Source organism: Dunckerocampus dactyliophorus, chromosome 15 (genome assembly GCF_027744805.1).
Source record: "Dunckerocampus dactyliophorus isolate RoL2022-P2 chromosome 15, RoL_Ddac_1.1, whole genome shotgun sequence".
Taxonomy (NCBI): domain Eukaryota; kingdom Metazoa; phylum Chordata; class Actinopteri; order Syngnathiformes; family Syngnathidae; genus Dunckerocampus; species Dunckerocampus dactyliophorus.
In genome coordinates, this window is record NC_072833.1 from 15,759,543 (window position 1) to 15,782,686 (window position 23,144).

A 23,144-nucleotide genomic window follows, 5' to 3' on the forward strand; every position below is an offset into this window, starting at 1 on the left:
AATTCCTTTTCCCCCAATACCATTCCCCAATCCAATCGTTTGTAGTCTGGATAGCTAAAGGTTTCCACTTCCAGGTCTTTCTGCTCTTCCGTCTTTCGTGTTGTACTGTGAATACTGCAGAGTGTCATTGAATGTAAATACATGGGTTCCTAATTCCAGTACTTCTTGTTGAGCAGGCCCTTGCAACATGGTATCGATATCAAATGTCAAATGTTATTGAATGCAATCCTTCCAACTGTATGGTTCTTTCTTTGTGTGTATCGTACAGTATGTCACATATGGCATATAATACATTGGACAAGTGCAGCATTACCGACATTACCGGAATGTACAGTTACAGCAAAAGGGATTGCTACTGTAACTTTAAATGTGTTACTTTTTTAACGTTTTACACCAAACAACACAAACACAATAAGACAAAGACAGTACAATCAGGTCAGTCCCCCAGCAGGGGTTACAGGAGGTCACTGCTTTCTCACAGCTGATTGACCTGAAGGTCATCGCACTGAAACCTCAGAAGCACACACATTATGTGACAGTTTCAAGAGGTCGAAGTTCAACACCTCCGCAAGCATCACCTGCTTTTATTTTGTCCTCTGCAGACTTTTTTTGCAGACAAAAACAGTCTGAAAAATCTCACCCAAGATCCGAACGCTAGTACAAGTGACCATGTGCCAAATTGTCATCCTGATAACAAAAATACAGGCTGGGTAAGTAATTTTCCTTTTAACTGCGAAAACACATTTAAAGCACCTATAATAATAATAACAGTAATAGTAATAATAAATAATAATTAAAAATATGTTTAATAACTCATATTTTATATATAGGGTTTTACATTTTTAGGGCTTTTTATGGGCGCAAACATCATCTGCTGTTTTTCGCCACTCGTGGGGGTCTTTAAAAATAAGCCCATCAATAATGGATGCGTGTACACACTTGCTGCTCATCTATATTTGATGACTTGTGTGTAATCTCAGGGGAGAAATCAAGACTCTGCAAAAGAGTGAAAGTCAAACCGCAGCTACCACAACAGCATGCACTACACGACGGACAAACAAGTGAAGCTTTTACTGGCATTCTTCAAGTGTCGACAAGGCTGTGGACAAGAGTGTGTGTGCTGATGCAGCGAGGTGTTGGGACATAAATCGACTGGAATGCTGCCCTGTGCAGGAATGCGTACAGCCAGCCTCATGGCACACACATTTATTAAGATGATGGTGCGTTCTCAGTCAAATTGACATAATTAGCAACAATGTGTTCCACTTTATAAAGCCGTTACGTCACAATTAGCCTGGCGACCTTTGATCTTTGCACAAGAAACAAGTCAAGGCAGCTTCCTTCATGTGTTGTTGGAGCAACTAAAGCAGGGCTATTCGACTACGTACATAAAGAAAAGGGCCACACTTTCACACATTTTTATTTTGAATGATTTTTATTTTACATGATTACAAAACAGCATTTAACAACAATAAGGTGCATCACAGCAGTGTTTCAAATAAGTTGCATCACGGCATTATTTCATGTAAGAATTAAAGTCTAAATTAAATAAAGAATAAACTGGATCACCCCCGCATTTTAAGTAAAACAAAAATTGCATACTAGACATAACCTGCTCGTATTAGTACTTTGAAGCATAATTTACTTTCTTACAAAGTAAACACATTGGCTTCCCTACTTCATTTTTGAGAAATGCAAATTTTGTAGTTCAGTTGCTGCTAAAATTCAGATTTTCAGTATCTTGTGCCATTTTTGTTTAAATGAGAGTCGTCTTCTACTCAATCTACTGCTTCTTTCATTGTGATGCGTACTCCTCGCTTTTGTCCTCTACAAAGGGGTGGAAGTACTGAATGAGCAATGGTTTCATTACTTGAGTGATGTGTGACGGGCCAAATAGAAAGCATTGGCGGCCCACATGTGGACCCTGATTTGCTACTTGAATGGCCCTGCTCGAAAAGGATCCCCCGAATGGACTCAAAGTGTAATAATGTAGACCAAACAAACCTTGTGGATGACCACCTGTTTGCCAGATTAGTGACCCACTTTGTCCATCTGTGCCTCAAACACACACAGTGTCATCATAATAACATTGGACTTTGACAGGTTGAACGAAAATACTTGAAAATACATGAAAAAATGAGCTGGAAATCTTACATTAAAAATATACAACATTAGGTGGCTAAAAATACTTAAATATCGAATAAAGCAATATTTGTCCTTGACCAAAAATCACTCTATACTTGCTCTCAGGTATTACCATATCTAACTTATTGTGTAGAGATATGGGGTAATAAAGACAATCTTCACTCACTAAATGCACTGCAAAAAAGATCACTTAGGATATAATCCATGCACATGACAATAAAACTCTCTTGAATCTCTTGAATAATGCAGCGTAGAAAGGTTTTATTTCTAAAATCACAAATATTAAAATTAGCTGAGTTAGTACATTTTCAAACAGCAAAAATTATGCATAAAGTAAACAATAACCCGTTACCCAAAAATGTCATACAATACAAGAGAGTAGAATGTATGAGAGTATGTGTGTGTATATACTGTATATACAGTATATATACACACATACACACACATATACATATATATAAATACAGTACATATATATACACACATACATACATATATATACATATGTATATATACACACATACATATATATATATATATATATATATATATATACACATCCATCCATCTTCTATGCCGCTTCTCATCATTAGGGTCATAGGGGTATGCTGGAGCCTATCCCAGCTATATACAGTATATACATACATACATACACACACACACACAAATATATATACATATATATACATATACTGTGTATATACACACACATATATATATATACATATATATACACACATATATATATATATGTGTATACACACACACACACATATATATATATATATATACAGTATATGTATATACAGGTATATATACAGTAGATATATATATACACATACATACATATACATATACATATATATATATATATATACACACACACACATATATATATGTGTGTGTGTGTGTGTGTGTGTGATAGACTTCCCACCACAGCGGCTATGTGTTATTAGAAGAATGTGAGGAATGTTGACGGCTGCACATTCCTTAAACACACCTAATGTGTTCATTTGTGTGTCTTTGCCCTTCTGGAACATCAATTCAAGTCATGTTTATTGCTGGAAAACTTTCACCACTAAGATAAGATGACCAGCTGATCATCTTCCCACAAAGGTGTTTGATTTATTCAAACTGCATCACTTTAACAAGCGACAACAGAGAATAGTTAGCCTGAAAGCATAAAAGGTTTATCCTAACAACTGTTATAAACTATTTAGACAACAACAATGTTAAGTGCATAAATACACACTCTTAATAAGCGTGAGTTTACATACACACAATGACATCTGAAGGCCACAAAACACACACACTCACACTCTCACACACTCTCACACACACACACTCAAACACATACAATAACGAGTCCATCATGATAAGCAAACATACATTAGGCTCCATCTTCTTGAAAATAATTAAACACTGAGATGAAAATGTAATTTATCTGTGAAAATAATAATAATAATAATAATAATAATAATAATAATAATAATAAAAATAATAATAATAATAATGGATTGGATTTATATAGTGCCTTGTGTTAAGGAATATTTCAAAATAAATTACAGTGAATAAAAGTATTCTGTTCTTGACGTATTCATTGTCACTTTGTAGGTATTAATCATTATTATTATGACTTGTATTAGTAGCAACAGAAGTAATTGATCAGTAGTAATTGTAGCATCCAACGACTTCAATGCAATCATATGTGCATGTGTGAAAACAAATGAACACTTTCATGCTGTATGAGGCACTAACTAATTATTCTAAGGTCACACACAAAAACGGAAGAGAACCACTGTGGAGCTCAGCTGCCGAATCAAAAACTAGAACAGCGACCTCTAGTGGTTGCTGAATTTGCAAGCACTCCCATAAACACTCGCAAGAGGACGCAAATAACACTTGTTCAACATTGTTCAATACTTTGACCTTCCCAAAAGATCCTCGATATCGGTGTTCATCAACCCTTTTGATACACACACACACACACACACACACACACATATATCATATTATATATATATATATACACACACACAGACCCTTTCCAAAAAAATAGAATGTCATGGAAAAGTTGTTTAATTTCCATAATTCCATTCAAAAAGTTAAACTTTTATAGATTATAGATTCAGGGCCCACAATTTAAACGATTTCAAGTATTTATTTGTTCATTAAACCCTCATTAAACCCACGAAAACAGGAATTCAAAACATTAGAATCCTGTGAAGAAATCAGCCCAAATTTTGCAGGGCATGAATGTTTTAAACTGAGTGTCACACACTAATCATCTACTAAACTCAAACCACCTGCACAGGCTTCCCCAGGTGTCATTAAATTGCTTCAGTTTGGTTCAATTGTCTCATTTCGGTTCAATATGGGGAAGACTGCAGACATGACAACTGGCCAGAAGACCATCATTGATACCCTCCATAGGATGGGTAAGCCACAAACGTTCTTAGCTAAGGAGGCTGGTTGTTCACAGAGTGCTGTGTCCAAGCATATCAATGGAAAGTCTAGAGGAAGGGCAAAATGTGGCAGGAGAAGATGCGCCAGCAAAAGAGATGACCGTGGGGTTCAGCGGATTATCAAACAGGGAAGATTCAAGAATCTGGCAGAGATCCAGAAAGAGTGGAATGAGGCGGGAGTCACAGCTTCAAAAACCACCACATTCAGACGCATCCGGGAGATGGGCTACAACTGTCGGGTTCCTCGGGTCAAGCCACTTCTGAACCTGAGCCAACGTACGAAACGTCTCCACTGGGCCAAGGAGAAGAAGGACTGGACTGTTGGCCAGTGGTCCAAGGTCCTGTTTTCCGATGAAAGTAAAGTGTGCCTTTCATTTGGGAATCAAGGTCCAAGGGTTTGGAGGAAGACGGGTGAGGAACAGAACCCAAGATGCCTGAGGTCCAGTGTGAAATATCCACAGTCCGTCATGATTTGGGGTGCAATGTCCGGTGCAGGTGTTGGTAAACTCCGCTTTCTTAAATCCAAGGTCACCGCAACAGTCTACCAGAATGTTTTAGAGGACTTCATGGTTCCTTCTGCTGAGGATCTGTATGGAGATGCAGATTTCATCTTCAAGCAGGACCTGGCCCCTGCCCATACCGCCAGAAGCACCAAAACCTGGTTTGATGCCCATGCCATCACAGTGCTTGACTGGCCAGCCAACTCACCGGACCTAAACCCCATTGAGAATCTATGGGGTATTCTCAAGAGGAAAATGAGGGGCACCAGACCCAACAACAAAGAGCTGACAGCAAGCATCAAGGAAATCTGGGCTTCCATAACTCCCAGGCTGATTGCTTCAATGCCACGTCGCATCGAGGCAGTGATTAAGGCAAAGGGATTCCCAACCAAGTATTGAAGATTGACATATCGTTTTGAAAGTACCATATTTTCATTGATTTGATGTGATCCTAATTGCTTTCTTTTTTTCCTGCAAAAACTGAGAAGTAAATGGTGATTTCTTCACAGTATTCTAATTTTTTGAATTCCTGTTTTCGTGGGTTTTATGAGCTGGAAGCCCAAATTACGTAAAACAAACACTTGAAATCGTTTAAATTGTGAATCTGTAATCTATGAAAGTTTAACTTTTTGAATGGAATTATGGAAATTAAACAACTTTTCCATGACATTCTAATTTTTTGGAAAGGGTCTGTGTGTGTATATATATATATATATAATACAATACACACACACACACACATATATAGATCTGGACTCGAATCTCCGTTGGACACCTCTGTGTGGAGTTTGCATGTTCTCCCCGTGCGTGGGTTTTCTCTGGATACTCCGGTTTCCTCCCACATTCCAAAAAAAACCCATGCATATTAGGTTAATTGGCAACTCTAAATTGTCCATAGGTATGAATGTGAGAGTGAATGGTTGTTTATAAGATGGGGACAAAAAAGACAGCGAAAAGGACAACAGCAGCAACAACAATTGTGACAACATAACAGAACAACAGAAACAAACAGGGCTACATCAGCAAATGTCTGTGATGACCATAAAGACCCTGATGGAAGGGGCAAAATAACCACAATGACAATACTGCATTAAAACAGTCACACATAATAGTAGTCATGAAATGATTAACTATGATACTGATCAGAATGACAATATCTGTGTAATGCACATTATTGTAAAAACTATAATCATATTGCCAACATCACCGTCGCTGTAATAAAACCAGCAACACAATAACACCCTGGTTAACTCAGTGAGTAATGTGGGGAAGTACGTATGTACTGTGAGTCTGCATATGTACGTGTGTACAGGTATCTCTGTATGTGTGCAAGTCTTCATATATATAAAGGTGAGGCGAGTGGGTGAGCATGTAATTGTCACTGAGAATGCATGAAAGGAGAGGGGCCCCCCTCCACTGCCCAGCAAGCCCCACCCCAAATAGCCAGGCCGAGCCCCCACCACCAGAAAGCCACCAGGCCCACAGGGGCAGGCAGCACAAAGATCAGTCCCCCAAGAGCCAGCCCAGAGAGACCTGCACCCCGGGAAGACCAGCAAGGGGCCGCAGAGAGGCAATCCCAACCAGAAACAGGGCGCTGGCAGGCTGGAGGACAACCAACCCCCGAGAGATCACACCCCACAAAGGCAGATGGGCACCAGCTGGCCCAGAGACGTCCCCGCAACCGGAAAGAAGCCCGCCCACGCCGGAAGCGCCAGCACACCCCACCACCCCACACCACCCCACACCCCCAGGGAACGGAGCCCGGCCCGCACCATGCCCGACCCCCAACACAGGACCGCCCTGCCCAGGGACACAGGAGGCATCACCCCCCCACCCAGCCGACGGCGGACCGGGCGCCAGAGATGTAACACCCAGCACCTGACCCCACGGAAGTGGACTCACTGGTGTGTTTTGTCTTGCTGCAGAACCCAAGTTGGTTTCAGCTGGAGTCTTCCAGGTCCTGAAGTAGCAAAACATCCCCAGACATTCACACTACCACCACCGTATTTTACTGTTGCTATGATGTTCTTTTTCTAAAATGCAGCATTACTTTTACGCCAGATGTAATGGGACACGCACCTTCCAAAAAGTTCAACTTTTGACTTGTCAGACCACAGAATATTTTCCCAAAGGTTTTGGGGATCATCAAGATGTTTTCTGGCAAAATTGATACGAGCCTTAATGTTCTTTTTGTTCAGCAGTGGTTTTCGTCTTGGAACTCTGCCATGCAGGCCATTTTTGCCCAGTGTCTTTCTTATGGTGGAGTCATGAACACTGACCTTAACTGAGGGAAGTGAGGCCTGCAGTTCTTTGGATGTTGTTGTAGGGTCTTTGGTGACCTCTTGGAAGAGTCGTCGCTACCCTCTTGGGGTAAGTTTGGTTGGCCGGCCACTTCTGGAAAGGTTCACCACTGTTTCATGTTTTCGCCATTTGTGGATAATAACTCTCACTGTGGTTCGCTGGTGTCCCAAAATTTTATAAAAGGCTTTGAGAAATTTTTAGAAATGGCACCCCTACTAATCATTTATGCTGATGTGTTAAAAACGCATTAACAAATATTTCCTTTAATGGCACAATTTTTTTTTTGCATGATTAACGTGCACACGTCCTGTTTGACTGCACTACCACTGTTGTGTTTGAGGAAGCGCAACGGTGAATGTGGAGTCACAAGGGAGAACAAATATTGTGCAGAAGTGGACAAACAAAAGGGTATTTTGAAAGGTAATTTTAGTTTGAAAGCCCTACAGATAGCTCTTGCAACAAGACCATAGTTATTTGTATCTACCGTCGATGTGAGTTGAGCTGTCACAGAGTACGTTGACTGTCGGAAAGAAACGAGAAGGTACTGGAGTACTGCCAGTATTTTTTAAATTGTCATTTATACAGTGTACCTTGGCATATGAGTGTCCCAAATAACAAGTGTTTTTTTAGATGCGAGGCGTTTGATTTGAACTGCAAGCTAAAATTTGGGTTACGAGCTGTTAGTTACCAGCAGGCACAGCGAAGGACAGCTATTTGGGGGCTCGTGTCAATGTGACCATGACTGAAAACAAGAATGGATCTAAACAGTATGAAACTAGCTAAACTAAACTAGCTAGTCACCGGGAAAGATTTTCAACACATTAGTAAAACATACGTACAGTATAGAGATCTATCCATCCATCTGTTTTCTATGCCGCTTATCCTCATTTGGGTCGCGGGGGTATGCTGGACGCTATCCCAGCTGACTTCGGGTGAGAGGTGGGAAGAAACCGGAGTACCCGGAGAAAACCCACGCACGGGGAGAACATGCAAACTCCACACAGAGATATTATTATGCATATATTTTACATATTGTGTAAAACTAAGATTGGAACAACATCAAATTAAAATCACTAAATGAATACAAACCTGGGGTTTGTTTTTCAGAGAGGGGCACTGCACAAATCAGCACATCAGCACTGTATAAGGTCATCAAACCTTACCTTCATGCATTCCCACATAGCATCAGTATTTGGGACCAAATATGAGGTGAAAGAAAAAGAGTAAAAATACAGAATAGTAGTTCTGTGCAGCTCGGGAGAAAGTTAATGGTTCGTACAAGGACCGTCGAAATAAAGTGGGACAAATCGTTGCTGGCATTAAACATGCAAAAACTGTGGGACTTCTGACTGTATATTATTTTTTAAATGAAATAATGGCCCATATTTCCAAAATTGATATCCCTTTACATAAGATTTGATGTAGTTTACAAATTTACAAATACTTTTATTTGTATTTTCTTAAGTGCTTTTTTAAAAAATCATAGCGTTTTCCTGCAGTGAATTAGAAGAAATTAGAAGAAACAGACATCAATCAATTTAAAAAAAGAACCAAGGCGTTTATATAGTGTCACTTTTTAAATATAAACAAATAATATTTCTTCATTTTCCAGATGAGCTACATAAAATATACAGCATTTTTTGTGCTATAATTTAAATTCAGTCTACTCCAACTAGAGTCCAATTAAAGGAAATGTGCTATCTCCAGATGGGCCGGTGTCCTGGGTCTTTGTTGGAACTGCTGCTGCCATTCCGTTTGTGGCCATTAGGGGAAGTGAAGGAGTCGTGAGGTGTTCTGATGCTCTGGGTCTTCTTCAGCACGGAAGAGGTGGAAGACGAGGAGGAGGATGATGGGTGAGGTTGGTCAGCAGATCTGGATGTGGTGGAGGTGGTGGTGACTCTAAGGGAGGTTGTTCTAATGAGGGGGGAGGCAGGGCCGGATAGGGGGACAGACTGAGAAGCAGATTTGGGGACAGCGGGTCGAGGAAGGGTGGCATGTGTCCTTCTGAAAGATGAAGAGGCGGTGCTTCGAGCAAAACCAGGGCTCAATGAGGGGGCGGTGCCTTTGTGTAAAGGCGTGGCAGGAGCACTGAGGCTGGCCCAACCCCCGAGAGCCCGCAATGTGGAGCGGCATATCTTCTCTTCTGGCTTTTGGACCAGCGGCTTTTTTTGCGAGTCCTGATTCCGAGCATTGAAAAGGTTTTGTTCCTTTGAATCCTTGTGGAGGCTGGAGCGTCTGGATGAGGGGTCAGTGGAGGGCCTCTCTCCGGGGGGCTTTTGAAGGGCTGGTGTCCCTCTACTGGTCCTGGAAATGGGCACCACCCTCCTCATGTTCTGGTTCTCAGAGCTGTTGAGGGTGCGCACATGTCTAGATTTGATCCCGGTTTTGGAGGTAGCGACAAGGCTCTTGGTGGACAGTTTGGTCGATGCTGCTTCCTTGCCCACATGACAAAATGCAGACTTCTTGCGCTTGTCACCTATTGACAACCCGGTGAGGGTTTTTGTTTCTGCCTTGTGATTGGCAGACCTCTGCGATTCTGCCTCTTTACTGACCGCTTCTTGACAAGTGGTGAGATCGGATGTCGCAGGAGCAGTTGTGGGGTCGACACAGAGTGGCGAGGAAGGCACTGGTTGGCTGCTTATGGGTTCCGGCTTGCTCTTGGTTGGACGCTGTCGTTCTACAGGTGTATGCTTGGCCGGGGCTGATGAGGAGGGGTCGTTTCCTCCTTGCTTGTACATTTGCTCGCCTGCCGCCTCGCACACACCCGTCACGCACCACACAACAACCTTGTCTTCGGCATTCTCTTCCACATCCGTAACGGTGACGTCTTCCTGGTCGCCGTGGAGATGAGCGCTACTGTGCGACACGTCGTCTGCCCAGCGGTCAGCAGTGACGGAGACCTCGTTGAAGGCCTTCAGCTCAGGAACCAGAGAGCGCTTCTCTAAAAGCACGGCCATGTTGTTGTTGTTAGCAGTGCTGACGTTGTCAACATCAACCGCTGAAGATGTTTGGTGCTCGTGACATTCTGAAAGTGACAACTTGGCGCCAATGACTGAACTAAGGTCATCTTTGCCGTTGTTGTTCAAGTCGGACATAGCGGCCTCTTGGCTTATTGTTGCGCTGACATGCGTCAGATGATCATTGAGGTTTGTGGCATGTTGTGTTGTGTAGTGATGAGGATGGCTTTCTGTCAGGCCCTTCGGTCTGAGGGGCGGATTCTGAGGAGGAACCTTTGACGCTGAAGACACCTGGTGGTTTTCAGTGGCTAATCTGAGGAGCGTACTCAATTCACGGTCTGCGGCAAGCGATGGCGAGGTGGACGGCGAGTGTCGGGATCGCCGCAAGCTCCCTGCGCGTCCCCGAGGAGTGTACAAGCTGCTCGAGAATGGCCGGGACTTTGGTGAGAGGAGCTCCAGGAGCATGCTAGCTTTGTCGTGGCGCAATATGGCTGCCGAAAGGTCAGTCTCGCTGCTGCAGTGCACGCCGATGGCACCGCCCACCTGCAACACCCACAGGGAAATCATTTGTTCCCTTGTTCAGCTTTTTGTGTATGTTTGTGTGGTGCTACCTCCTCGCCGCCGGCCCAGGAATGTCTCTTCTGCTCTTCCAGCACTTGTAACCGATTGCGTCGGGCTGCTTCCTTCGCTTCTCGCTCTTTGTTGTCCTTTAATGATCAAATAATAAAGCTTAAAATTAAAAGTACACTACGTAGGTAACGCTGGCATGCAGGCTACCTTGACGGCATTGGTGAACTTGCAGCAGAAGCCGTGGAGGATGCCGAAGCAGTCGTCCAGGCGGAACGTCTCACTGTCCTCGCAGAAGAAGTCCATCATGTCACGAGCCTCTTTCCTCAGCAGCTGCTGGCCGGTGCGCAGCGAGCACAGAGAACCCGTTGCATGCTAAGATGACAAAGGCACAAAAAACAAACGTGTGTGTGACACAATGAGCTGAAGTGCAGGTCTTAGGTTCCAGGAGTCGGTACCTGTAGGAAGCTGTCCAGCTGCTGCAGGAGCTCCGTGTCCCTCTGGACGCTTTCCTCCACTGAGCGTGTGCGGGATGTCAGCCACTGCAGTTCACTATCCAGCGTTTCCACAGAGATCCTATATGAAATAAGTCCTTTAATAAAGAAGTTTACAATAGAGCCACAAGAGGGTACCGTTTCTCACCTGGATGCTGCCTGAACGTGACTCAACTTCAACGGGAACTCCAACAGTTTCTCATCTTTTTTCTGAGCTTCCTGAAAAGATGAGCTCAAATCAGTCCAGTGGAGCTCAGTTGTGTGTTTTGTTGTTGTTACTGACCAGAGCCACAAAGTGTAGCAGGTTCATCCCCGGTTTGTTGGCTTTGGTGTCAGCCAGAGACAAGAGGGACGACAGCTTGAAGCCCGCCGCGTTGCCTCCATAGCCCCCCTGAAAGACATCTGGACTTAATCACATGGGCCACAGCACTTTCTGACCTTACATTTGCTCTCACTTACGGCATTCAGGATGTTCCCGGCCTGCAGCACCAGGTGGAGGACGGCATGGAGCTCCTGGCAGCCCAGCACCTCTGGAGGGGATAAGATGGAGCGTGTTGAGGGCTTCATTCACACGTGGATAAAAATAGCAAGGGTGTGTGAATATGCTGGGAAGAGGTAGTGATGATGATGATAATGTGGGGGTGTAACCTCTCGTTGCTGAGCGAAGTGCACCAATGTCGCTCCTCATGGCCTCACACGCGCTGGGAAACTCCTCCTTCAACAACATGGACTCGATACGCGCCGTGTAACTACAAGGACAGAAACAAGTCAGACCCTTGAGGAGGGTGTCAATTGGTCAAAGATCAGTAGCTCACCTGGGAAGCTGAATCAGCAGGTACACGAAGGCATCAGCCAGTGAGAGCTTGGAGACATCGCCGCTGTACGCCTTCATTTTCCTCACCTTGGCAGAAGAAAACATGCCAACACAATTGGCATAAGTGTGTCTACCTCTGCATGTGCTTTAAAATGTTGTTAAAAGGGTGAAACTTATGCATGTTACACATGCTGTACTGTTATTTACAATGAACTTATCGGCGCTATTAATGCTGGCTGAACAGTGTGCTCCTTAGCGCTATTACAGCATTGGTTCTGTGGCTGCTTTGTTGTGCAATGTTAATAAATGACCATGTGGTCATAGAGAGCTACTTTTTTCTTTCTACTTTGTCATGAAGTCCAAATCATTCATCATGACAAGTTTGTCAGTGTGAAAGTGTGTCACCTCGTCCGTCTCGGGCAGCAGCTTCAGCAGCTCTCTCAGAGGCTCCACCCCATACGGCTTACTGTTGCCATGGCGAATGTCGTCGATGATGGCCTGATTGGATCTGAAAGAGACCATAATTGTGAATTAACAGGAAATGTATCAATGCCATGACTGTGTGGCATTAGAAGGCAGCTAGGCAGAAGTGATGTCAGTGTTCACATGACAGCATCGCTTTCACGCCGCCATGCGCCACCGTGTTTAGTAAACACGCACTGAACACAGCCAACACAAACACAGCCGTCATGCAAGAAAGTGCGTAAGACTTCACGCCGCGCAGTTTTTCTTTAGCTTTTAAAAGTGCGCATAACATCAGCATGTCTGTATGTGCTTTAACCACAACACCTTGGCAAGGGGGTGAGCAGCCACATGACCACTGTAAGATAATATTGTTTTATTAACGTGTTAGCTGAGTGAGTAAATATTTATTACAAGTAGATTTTAGAGAAACTGTTTTATTGATTGATTTATTACCAAAGTGCCTAATATACAGTACAGTACATTATAGAAATAACTGTTTTATCGATTAATAGATTAATCGATAAAAGTGAGTGATTACAAGTAGTTTATAGAAATAATGCTTTATTAAACAATTAACTGAGTAGATGAACAACTGTTTAAGTATGTCAAAAGTCAAACAGAATTAGTGTGAGCTCAAACATAGTGTACAATCAGCGAAGACCAGCCGGGACCAGCAGCCAGATATGGGTACAAAAACATTGTCAAAGTAGGCCTTGTAGAAAAGTGTCAACGAGTCAACGAAAGCTCCGACTAACACCTGCTGGCGTCACACAAGCTTCGTCAAAGAATCCGGGAGACAGTTATCTTGGGAGACACTGGTGCCAATGGTCTGAGGAAAACAATAGTAAAAAGGCAGAGGGGACTAGCGATCAAAACCAACTCTGTCGCCTTCTGGTCAGGAAGCCACAGGAGCTCGTCCGGATATCCGAAGAATGTGAAATTATTCTATCTGACTTATTTTTCAATACATTTTGTAAATCTAATACCAGTGTGTGAGTCTTCTTTCCTTCTCATAACTGGAGATAAATGAACACGTAACGGGAGGTGAAATTGGCTTAATTAATTTTCTAAAGTGGTCCTTTTGACCTTTAGTAGGTTGCAGAGAATTTAATCTCCAACACCACACATCACGAGATCACTTGGGTGTGTTACCTTTTGAACTGTTTGAGGAAGATGCCAACATTCATGCCTCTCTTGTTGTCCAGAATGGAAACCTGCAGGTGGACCGGTGGACACTTTCACCTCTCACATCATCACGACATCATCACAAACATCTTCATCGAGCTTCACCTTACCTCATCCTTCGTCTCCCGGAGCAAGCTGCGGACCCATGGTCCCCTGGAAGGTATGGTACTAGTGTTTGATTGGCCAAACAGCTCCTCCACCGTGTGGGCGTCAATCTGGTACTGCTGCTGCACCCGTTCCTGAGTCCACAGGTTGGCCCTCCCCCTCACCTGCCAGGAAGTTACACACCGTACATTATTGCACAAGAGTAGAGCCCTCACATTTTAGCTACCATTTTTAAAAATCTGAAAAATTAAAACTTACACACTAGGTCCCCGACTTACGAACATCCGACTTGCGAACATTCGTGGATACGAACACAAGCCGACTGGTCTATATTTTATTTTATTTTGCCTTGTAGTCGCTCCATCAGTTTTTATACTGCTACTGTACATGCTTGACCAGTAGAGGGCACTGTGACACTGCTAATGGGACCAACAGGAGAGAAAGACAAGGAAAAGGAGAGAAGAAGGCTAAGAGTTGTATGATACAACCCGAACAGAGCGTGTGATTAAAGTTTATGAAGACTTAATAGGCCTGCTTAATTCTACACCACCCACAGAACACTACCTCTTTTAGAAGAGTCTAACAATGACGATTTTTACTTTTTTCAATAACTCTTCCTCCACCACTACCACCAACGACGTATGCTCGACCACTCCTCTTCAAAGGTAAATAACATTTATCATTACATATTATTATATCATTTTTGTTATTGTTTTTTTCATTAATTATCCTTGTTTAATATTACTACTACATCCAAACTCATATTTACATACCTGTACATACGCATATACTGTATATGTATACACGTACATGTAGTACATATATCATTGGTAATATTACCTTTTCTCCGACTTAAGAACAAATCGACTTGCGAACGGTCGTCTGGAACCGATTGTGTTCGTAAGTTGGGGACCTAGTGTATATACTTTTGAGTAGTCAGTGTACAGCTTGGAGTATATGTTTACTACAGACTAAAAATGAGTCAGCACAGCCATTATTGTCTAAATAACTGGCAACACAAGTGAGTAGCAAGATAATTGTGTTTTGTCCTACAGTCAAGGATGGTGGTGGTAGTGTCTGGTCTGGGTGCTGCCGGCACCAGGGAGCTGGGAAACATAAAAATAACAATGAATTGTGCCCTTGGTGTGAATATTTAGCTGCACAGATTGTTAGTGGAATCCTCTTCCACTCATCCATGGTGACATCAGTGGTGAAGCTGGTGGATATGAGACACCTTGTGCTCCTCCACCTTCCTAGCGTCTGCTTGAGGATGCCCCACAGGTACTCAATTGGGTTCAAGTATGAAGAAGACATATTTGGCCACACCATCACCTTCACTTTCTCACAAATGCCCTTGTCATCTTGGAGGTGTGTTAGGGCTCCTTATCATGTTGGAAAACTGCCAAAGGGCCCGGTTTCTACTTTGCAATGTCACAGTATATGTTGAAAATTTGCAGTAGTTATGCAGCCCCAGACCATGACTCTACCACCACCATGCTTGTCTGTTGACAAGACACAATTATCTGGCTGCTCACTTCTGTTGCCAGCTATTCAGATAATAATGGCTGTGTTTTGACTCACTTTCAGTGGATAGTAAATTAAAACACAACTGAACACAAAATGCAGCTTTTACATTCAACTTTTTATTATTAAGGGAGAAAAAAAAATCCAAACCTACATGGCCCTGTGTGAAAAAGTAATGACGCATTTCAGAAAAAAAACATCATACCAACAATAAAATGTGGTGGGGTGGTGGTAGTGTGATGGTCTGTGGCTGTTTTGCTGCTTAAGGACCTGGAAGACTTGCTGTGATTAATTGGAACCATGAATTTTGCTGTCTACCAAAAAAATCATGAAGGAGAATGTCCGACCATCTGTTCGTGACCTCAAGCTGAAATGAACTTGGGTTCTACAGCAGACAATCATCCACAACACACCAGCAAGTCCGCCTCTGAATGGCTGAAGGAAAACAAAATGAAGACTTTGGAGTGGCCCAGTCAAAGTGCTGACCTGTCCTTTGAGATGCTGTGGCATGACCTTAAAAAGGCGCTTGATGCAACAATTTAGCAAAGATGAGAAAAATTCCTCCACGGCGCTCTAAGAGACTCTTTGCAAATTATCGCAAACGCTTGATTGCAGTTGTTGCTGCTAAGGGTGGCCCAACCAGTTATTAGGTTTAGGGGGCTTTTTCACACAGGGCCATGTAGGTTTGGATTTTTTTCTCCCTTAATAATAAAAAGTTTAATTTAAAAACTGCATTTTGTGTTCACTTGTGTTGTCACTGATTAATATTTAAATTTGTTTGATGGTGTCAGGTGAATGTATGCAGAATGCTGGTGCCAGCAACTCATACAGCGGTTTGTACATAAATAAATAACTGTTATCAGGTTCACAATAGTATTTAAATGCAGGGAGGAGGACTGAAAAAATTCCTGTCCCTTGGGAGGGGAGGACAGAAAATAATTTCTACAGTATTTTCCCATGGCAAGATACAGTCAAACTTGTCTATAGCGGCCACTAGAGGGAGTCTGCAAAAATGTCCTATAGACAGGTGGCCTCTATAGACAGGTTGGCGTCCAGTTTGAATGTTGACCAGTAGAGGAAAAAAAAGAAAAAAAAGGGAAAAAAATAATAATAGTAATGTTGACCAGTAGAGGGCACTGCGGACTGCGGATAAAAGTTGTACAGCACTACTAGGCTTGTTATTATCATGGTTCATGGTTTTAATCCTGAACATGCTTATGAGTCAAACAGTAGCACATCACATAGTACAATTCACAATTTTGCATGTCCAAAAAGGAGTAGGAAGAAGCAAAGCTTATTTAATCCTACCCCTCATCAGTTTCACATCAGTTGCAATACATTTATTCACCTCTTGTTCTTCCAAGTGTACTTTGTAGGTCTACATGACAATGTAGTGCAATCATAGCCAAGGTTTTTACTTACTAAAAGGAAGCTAGAGGCTTAATAATAACTGATGTAATGAGTAATGTCTTACGCTTGTTTTTAATATTTTACTTTTTATACGGCAGAGTGTCATTACAGCTTTAGTTCATCAGGAAGTGACAGTAGGCGTCCCGAGCAGGAGAGCTAGGCTCAGTGCTAGCTGTGAGTTTGGAGAGAGTTGGGAAGTGTGTTTATGTTGGCGTGGATGTAAAGTCCTGCAGTGTTCTCCGCTGTTAATAAAGCCATTAAAGTGCATCGGCGACGTGAGTCTCTCCTTCCCCACAACAAGCAGCATTACAGTATTGACCAGTGCACACCAGGAAATAAACAGTGTCTCTTGTTACAGGCATTGGCTGGACAGCTATGTAGTGGGGCTTGTTTAACCTTTGCCTTGTGGGCAAGCAGGAAGGAGAGACGATGCTGAGAGATGTGTGTGTGTGTGTGTGTTCTAAGCTGCTGTCTGGTGGCCGCGTTCAATAAATAAAGTTGGCAGAAGCAACAGGAGAAGTTTCCTTCTTTGCTTCGGAGCTAAATAACACTGACAAGTTAACAGACTAGTAGCGAATGGAAAAGAAGACGGCTTTTTTTGTGTCGAATACAGAAGATGAGGACTTTGATGGATTTGTGGATGAGGATTGATGAAAAATAACGTGAGTACATTCTAAAATACTTCAATTACATACAACCGAACTCAGTTTTGCTCCCGCATGCATGCTAGCATATGGTTTTTTTTTTTATTGTAGCGTCGCTGGGAGCACGTCCTGTTCCCAGCCTACTTTACGGTAATGTTTTGGTGCAAATGCTCTTAAAGTTACATGTTTGACCAGGAAATAGCAAGCTCAAAAGAAGACTGCTTTTTTATGTGGAACAACTGACAGTTTGTGTGGATCTTGTGAATGATTGTGACTGAGCTAGGACTCAGTAATTAAAGTCTACACACGACGGCTTCATTGATTGAAAAACCAAACTTTTTCGTGCATGAAGCTTCTACTTGAGTTGGTAATTTGGCTGCTATATGCGGTCAGATATTGACCAAGGGAGACAAAATGGGTGGCTGCTGGCCACGTTGGACAGGTGACTGCTATACACAGGGTCTATAACATGTAAATTTGCTGCGGGGGATTTTTCAGTGGCTGCTATAGGCAGGTGGCCGTTCTATAAAGGTGGCCGCTAAGACAGGTTTGACTGTATACTCTTAATAAAAATGCTTGCAGAAATGTAAGCTACTGTATGTTGTGCTGCGTTCAACTCCACGACATACAAATCCATACCTGCTCCTCTGGGATGGTTTTCCAGAAGAAGCTCCTAACCCTCTTCTTGCTCCTCAGGCCTCCTGTGGCGTCTCCCCGCATAGGGAGCAGGGGAGGGGGAGGAGGAGGAGGAGGTGGTGGTGGTGGTGGCGGCGGAGGCGGTGGCAATGGTGGTCCCTTCATATTTGTTCTGTCCTCCAGAATGGAGAACGCCTCGCTGTCATTGGCTGGCGAGACGCTGTCCATCACGTGCATCCCAGCAGCGGACTGAACGAGAGTGGCAAGTGGGGTAGGGCGACAAAGTCACCAAGGCGATGGGCAGGCATGGGAAGGGGAGGGCCCGACAGGGACGTGATGACAAGTCATAGCTTTAGGAACACATCACACCATCTGGGTTGAATAAAGGAAAGAATAAATCATTACATTCCACTTCCCATCATGCTTTGCTGCCAGTCCAAGATTATCAATTAAAAGCTGACATTTGTCAAAGAGGTTCTCTAGGCTGGTTGTTATTTAATCTTAATTCCCATTAAACTTGCTGCAATTCATGTATAACATCAGAGATTGAATAGGAACATATTTATTTACATTATGACACAGAAAGAAATGACTTGGAAAAATCCACTTGGCAGGTGGACGTTCACTGTGTGTGTGCGACATATTAACTAGCATCATTTGCAAGCTTACATAAAAGTGTAGCATTTACTTTAGAGCGTGCACGTGTGTGTCTGTGTGCGCATGCGTTTGTGTGTCCCTGAAACCTGCCTAGCTTGTTTTGTCAGCACATGCAAACATCTTTCTTCATCCTCCTCACATCATTTACACGCTCACACCACCAACACCCTCAGCAGGTTGGTGTCATATGAGCAAAAAATCATTGAAGCAGTCGTCTTTTCTCATATTTGTTTCATTTTCTTATTTTCTCTTTCCACTGACAAGTCCTTCATACACACGCGCAAGGACATTCCCCATTGTGACGTTCCGGAAGCATGTTGACAAAGATCTATACTTACTGTGACTAATTAAAGAGGAATGTGTGTGTGTTTGATCAACCAGGTTTTGTCCAATCAGATCAAAACTCCATTCAAAAAATTGCGCCTTTTGAGCTGCTTTGCTTCTGATGTATCAGTAAACTCATACTGTATCTTGTCATTCTGTAAACCAAATCCTTAAAAATAGTAATAATTTCATGATTTTATTGAGCTAAATGCACAGAAACATGTCATTTTGTAAACTATGCAAAGTGTTCCCAAGTTTTTAAACAAAGTCCTGAAAAACTACAAAATAGGTTTGATTGTCAAAATTGCCAATAGGGTTTTGTATGGGCAATTAGTGAGGAGGAGAAAACGTGTGTTCTATAGACGTCAGGGTTGGCGTTGCCATTCACTGCCATGGCAACCGACCGGCATGCTTCCGATCACCCTGGTAACAGACCGACTTATAAACAATGACGGTTTGTTTACTTGGCTGACGGCAAAATCAGGGCCAGTGTGTGTGTTTGTAGGCCATACAATGGCCTCCTCCTGATTGGTTGTCAAAATAAACGAAAGTGACAGGAGCCAATTTGAAGACCAGATGACATCATTCAATTCAAACGTAAAAATACTGTAGATGGGCCCCTGGCTCAAGAGCGGCCTCCAATTCAATTACATTTTTTTAGTGCAACATTTTGCTTTTACACCTAAAACAAGAAAATAAAACTTGGAGAGCATGTGGCTGCAATGACTTATCAACATCAAAGTATTTCCTTGCAGATCTTCACATAAATTATCCAAATCTACTCATTGAGAACCTCTAGTGGTTTTTCTGAACTGCCGTGCGAGTACAAGAGATGTATACACTTGTTAGCGCCTCTCTGCTGACCTAATTATCATCCTTTGCTCTGCATTCCCAAAAGTCAGCACTGACCTGGATGCAGAGAACCCAACAGTGGATTGGACCTTGTATTGTATTGTATTACAATATCTCGTATTGATGGCGGTCTGCACATGAGGCCTGAGCATGTAGACCAGAGATGTGAACCAGGCAAGTGGAGTCTGCTGGACGAGGAAGGAGTATACAATGAGCACATTAAGAGCTTAAACAGGATTGTTCTGGTACGACAGAACATGCCGTCCACTCCTTGCATTCACACCGGGAACTTAACACCAAGCTGGAACGTCAAGGTGATACCTCAGTTCTGCTTTTCAATTCAGCGCTCGCACAACTCTTTGGAAACGGGCAAATATTGACACTACAAATTCATTTGACCTTACACACATACACACACCTTGGAGACACACGTATGAAGGCTGACTCACGTCATGTGGCAAGATGAAAAATCATGTGGAAGTGTTAAGGCTAAATATATAGTTATTTGATAAGATTATACTGTAATGCCACATTATCCTAACTCAACACACTAAATTACAACACCCCATGATTTGTGGCGCCCCCTATGGGTTGTGCTCAACATGCTGTGCAATACAAATATTCTCAAAGCTTTATAATCATTAGACAAAGGGCCAATGACTTGTGGGAAATTAGTTCCTAGGTTGCTAAAACATTTTGCTTGATGGTGGCCATTTTTTCGACCAATTTTGCTCAAACTTAAATACGTGTGCTTGTCAGACACCTAAAGATTTGTACCAAATTTTGTTTCGATTGGAAAAAAAAAATCTAAAGTTACAATAGGTGTTTTGTCCAACACATTGAGCTGTGTGAGAAATTTCAAATCGATATGACTTATTGGGTTTAATAAGAATTAGTCCAGGGTGTACCCCACCTCTCGGCCGAAGTCAGCTGGGATAGGCCCCAGCATACGCCCGCGACCCTAATGAGAATAAGCGGCATAGAAAACGGATGGATGGAGGGTTTAATAAGAGCGCCACCATGTGGTGTATTCGTCAGACAAAAAAAAGCACAGACAGTAGGTGTGCATGCACTTGAATTTCCCTCTGCATCAATAAAGTATCTCGCAACCTACAAATGGCTTGACAAATTTTCATCCTTTGTGTGCAGCTGCTCAAAAGTAGAAGAGTTAGGGCCCCACCCTTGGCATATTATATGTACTAATCCTGACAACTAAAAAACTAAACAAAAAAAAACATGTGACAATGTGTTAAAAGCAACACATGGGGGTGGGGCGATAGTTGTTAACATTATTAACACCTTCCAAGCGTCACACTTGTGAGGCTGCAGATGATTTGCTGAAAAAATTAGTCAAGACAGGCTGACAAAGTCAATGTCAGGTTGTCTGCTACAGACTTCTTCTACCATATTATTATTATTATTATTATTATATATATATAAAAAAAATGGAATAAGCACATTTGCAGAAATACAATAGGTGAACCTGTCGCCATGGCAACAACATTAAACCCCAACAACAGTAAATGCAACACACAATTTTAGCATGAAATGTGTTGTGACAGAGCTGGCCTTTCAAGTCAGGATGCTCTCGTCTCTGCAGGTTACAATGGCAACAAGGACAGATATCTTTCCAGAACATGCCCCTAACATAAATATATTTTTAGATGGACGCAATTTCATTCATGAATGGAAAACGACACGGCAACAACTTATTGCATGGATAGCAACGTGTCTAATTTAACTGTATTCTCTCAGAGAAAGCAGAAGGTCAAGACCAGGCATCCTTGATTTTCTTTTATACTGATTTTTTCAAACTGGAAAATGCACTAAAGACACTTGGTGCGCTTTTGAAGACATTAAAAACTGACCAAGTTATGTCAGTTTAAAGAAGACATATACATCTACAATGTTGCATAAAAAAACACTGTACTGAGAGTTGACTTACAAAGAAACAAAATGGTTATGAGTGCGCACGAATAGCCTTAGAGAGTGACAAATATTAGCATAGCCCAGGGCAACAATAAACGTGACAGACAGCTAACAAGTGCAGCAGCAAGAATAAACACATCTCTCGACTCTTATGTATGTGCTCATTATTTGCAGAAATCAATAATACTGTACATATCGGCAGATTGTCTGATAAACATAGCCGATGTTTGGTGGAGGTATAGCCCCTATTGTGTGTTCTTACATGATTGTCATTAAACGGGCGTATGTGAGCGAGTTGGAAGAAAATGTCAAAATGTGAACGCTGTCTGGTGTCTGCGTTCACCAGCCTAAATCCGCCAAGTGAACTCACTGCGGCTTGCTGAGACGCGCTAAAAAAGGAGGAAACAGCCGCTAGAAACCCACACGGACCCACACCCACAAAACATGCAGTTAAATTAACATGACAACTCACCACGCTGTGACTGGTTCCACGGGCGTGGAGCGTTCCGCAAAGAACTCCGTTGAAAAAGCGTTGAATTTCACAGCAAAACGCGGAGGACTCAGCAGCTCTTCAGTGCATCCTCCCGGCTGGTGCAGCAGCGGCAGCAGGGTTGAGACTACTCCGCATGCGTGAGCGCTCAGGTAGAAAGGAGCCACGCACACACTTGGATGTAAAACGGGTTTACCAAATTAACTCTTTTATACGTGCGCACGTTGTGTGTGTGTGGCAAAGATAAGACTAGGACGAGCGAGCCCCACCCTGAGCTTGCAACTGGCCACCCTAACGTACATACACTAAAACACACTTTGCAAAAATTACATTTAATTGCAAGATTTGGACATTTTAAAAAGTGTCCAGCCGGTCATATCTGATCTTTAATTGGCTGGTCTTTACTCTAGTCCAGTGGTTCTCAACTGGTTTGGCTGCGGGACCCACCATCACACCCCAATGACAAGCGTCCAGTATGAAAGATTATATTTAAAGGGGCCGTTTGCAACAATCACGCGGCTGGCTAGAGGGCGCTAATTTTCCAAAGTGTTTCAAGCATTATATCCCGCTTTATGCTCAGGAACAATAGTTTTATCCACAAATTTAACAAATATTTGAACAAAAAGTGTATGTAAAGGTTTTCAGTACATGGTACATCCAAGGAGTTGAATGACGCCTGG

The 23,144-nt window shown here is 42.7% G+C and overlaps 1 protein-coding gene across 1 annotated transcript; it reads right to left on the bottom strand.

The window, feature by feature from the left end:
• Positions 1 to 8,944: 8,944 nt before the first annotated feature.
• On the bottom strand, positions 8,945 to 22,879 carry LOC129168483 (FH2 domain-containing protein 1-like). Its single transcript, XM_054753803.1, has 14 exons — positions 22,447 to 22,879; positions 18,216 to 18,584; positions 14,004 to 14,162; positions 13,861 to 13,922; positions 12,649 to 12,751; positions 12,245 to 12,330; positions 12,078 to 12,178; positions 11,889 to 11,959; positions 11,713 to 11,820; positions 11,578 to 11,648; positions 11,394 to 11,511; positions 11,146 to 11,310; positions 10,980 to 11,075; positions 8,945 to 10,911 (listed from the first exon to the last, which is right to left on the bottom strand). The coding sequence occupies exons 2-14, from the start codon at positions 18,447 to 18,449 to the stop codon at positions 9,109 to 9,111; spliced, it is 3,177 nt and encodes a 1,058-aa protein (XP_054609778.1). The 5' UTR covers positions 18,450 to 18,584; positions 22,447 to 22,879; the 3' UTR covers positions 8,945 to 9,108.
• Positions 22,880 to 23,144: the final 265 nt, after the last annotated feature.

Coding starts and splice junctions, on each gene's coding strand:
- LOC129168483 (XM_054753803.1), bottom strand. CDS start 18,449: ATGCACGTGATGGACAGCGTCTCGCCAGCCAATGACAGCGAGGCGTTC. Junction 11,960..12,077: donor ACTTCGCTCAGCAACGAGAG/GTTACACCCCCA, acceptor TATCCCCTCCAG/AGGTGCTGGGCTGCCAGGAG. Junction 11,821..11,888: donor CCGGGAACATCCTGAATGCC/GTAAGTGAGAGC, acceptor GATGTCTTTCAG/GGGGGCTATGGAGGCAACGC.